Genomic DNA, 699 nt, shown 5'->3' on the forward strand with positions numbered 1-699 from the left:
GGGGGGGCACAGCCCAGGGCCGCAGCCGAGCGGCCACGCGGCCGAGCAGCTCCGAGTCCCCCAAATCCTCCGGGAGCTGCAGCTGCAGCAGCGCCTCCAGGCTCTGGGGGGGGGCAAAACACGTCAGGGGGGGCACAGAGCCCCTCAAACCCTCCAAAAATAAAGGAAGAGGAGGGGAGGAGGAGGTTTTTCCCCCCCCAGTCGTTACCTGGCGCATCTCAGCGATCAACTCCCGCTCGTCGGGGTCCGGGGGGGCTGCGGGGGCAGATTTGGGGGGGTCACAGGGTGGGGGGGGCACGAAGGGGTACCTGTGTGTGGGGGGGTGTCCTACCTGGTTTGGTGGCACCGTGGGAGGAGGAGGAGGAGGAAGGGGAGAGGAAGGTACTGGGTTTTGGGGGGTCGGGGGCTCCATCCGGGTCCTGGGGGAGGCACAGAGAAGTCATTAAGATTCTCATGTTAATTAGGGCTGAGCCTGGGGGGGGAGGAGTGATTAAGACGTGAATTAATTAGGGCTGAGCCTACCGAGGTCACCCCTGTCCTCTCTGGTGACGTCCGGGGGGGTCTCTGCCGGGGGGTCCTGGGCCCTGGGGGGCTGGAGGGGGAAAGCAGCCAGTGCCTGGCCCTTGTCCCCTGTCCCACCCCCATCCCCAATCCCACCCCCTTGTCCCCTGTCCCACCCCCATCCCCAATCCCACCCCC

At 66.4% G+C, this 699-nt stretch overlaps 1 protein-coding gene across 1 annotated transcript in view; it reads right to left on the reverse strand.

Moving 5' to 3' along the window:
* The window catches only part of LRCH4 (leucine rich repeats and calponin homology domain containing 4), a 4,016-nt gene that overhangs the window by 514 nt on the left and 2,803 nt on the right, over nucleotides 1-699 (reverse strand). Inside the window, exons 12-16 of the mRNA XM_027631975.1 lie at nucleotides 523-592; nucleotides 386-419; nucleotides 332-355; nucleotides 209-255; nucleotides 4-103 (exon numbers count right to left, since the gene is read on the reverse strand). Coding sequence (XP_027487776.1) covers nucleotides 4-103; nucleotides 209-255; nucleotides 332-355; nucleotides 386-419; nucleotides 523-592 — 275 coding nt within the window. The remainder of the gene's footprint in view (nucleotides 1-3; nucleotides 104-208; nucleotides 256-331; nucleotides 356-385; nucleotides 420-522; nucleotides 593-699) is intronic.

The sequence above is a fragment of the Corapipo altera genome, unplaced genomic scaffold (assembly GCF_003945725.1).
Source record: "Corapipo altera isolate COAL_440 unplaced genomic scaffold, ASM394572v1 238, whole genome shotgun sequence".
Classification (NCBI taxonomy): Eukaryota; Metazoa; Chordata; class Aves; order Passeriformes; family Pipridae; genus Corapipo; species Corapipo altera.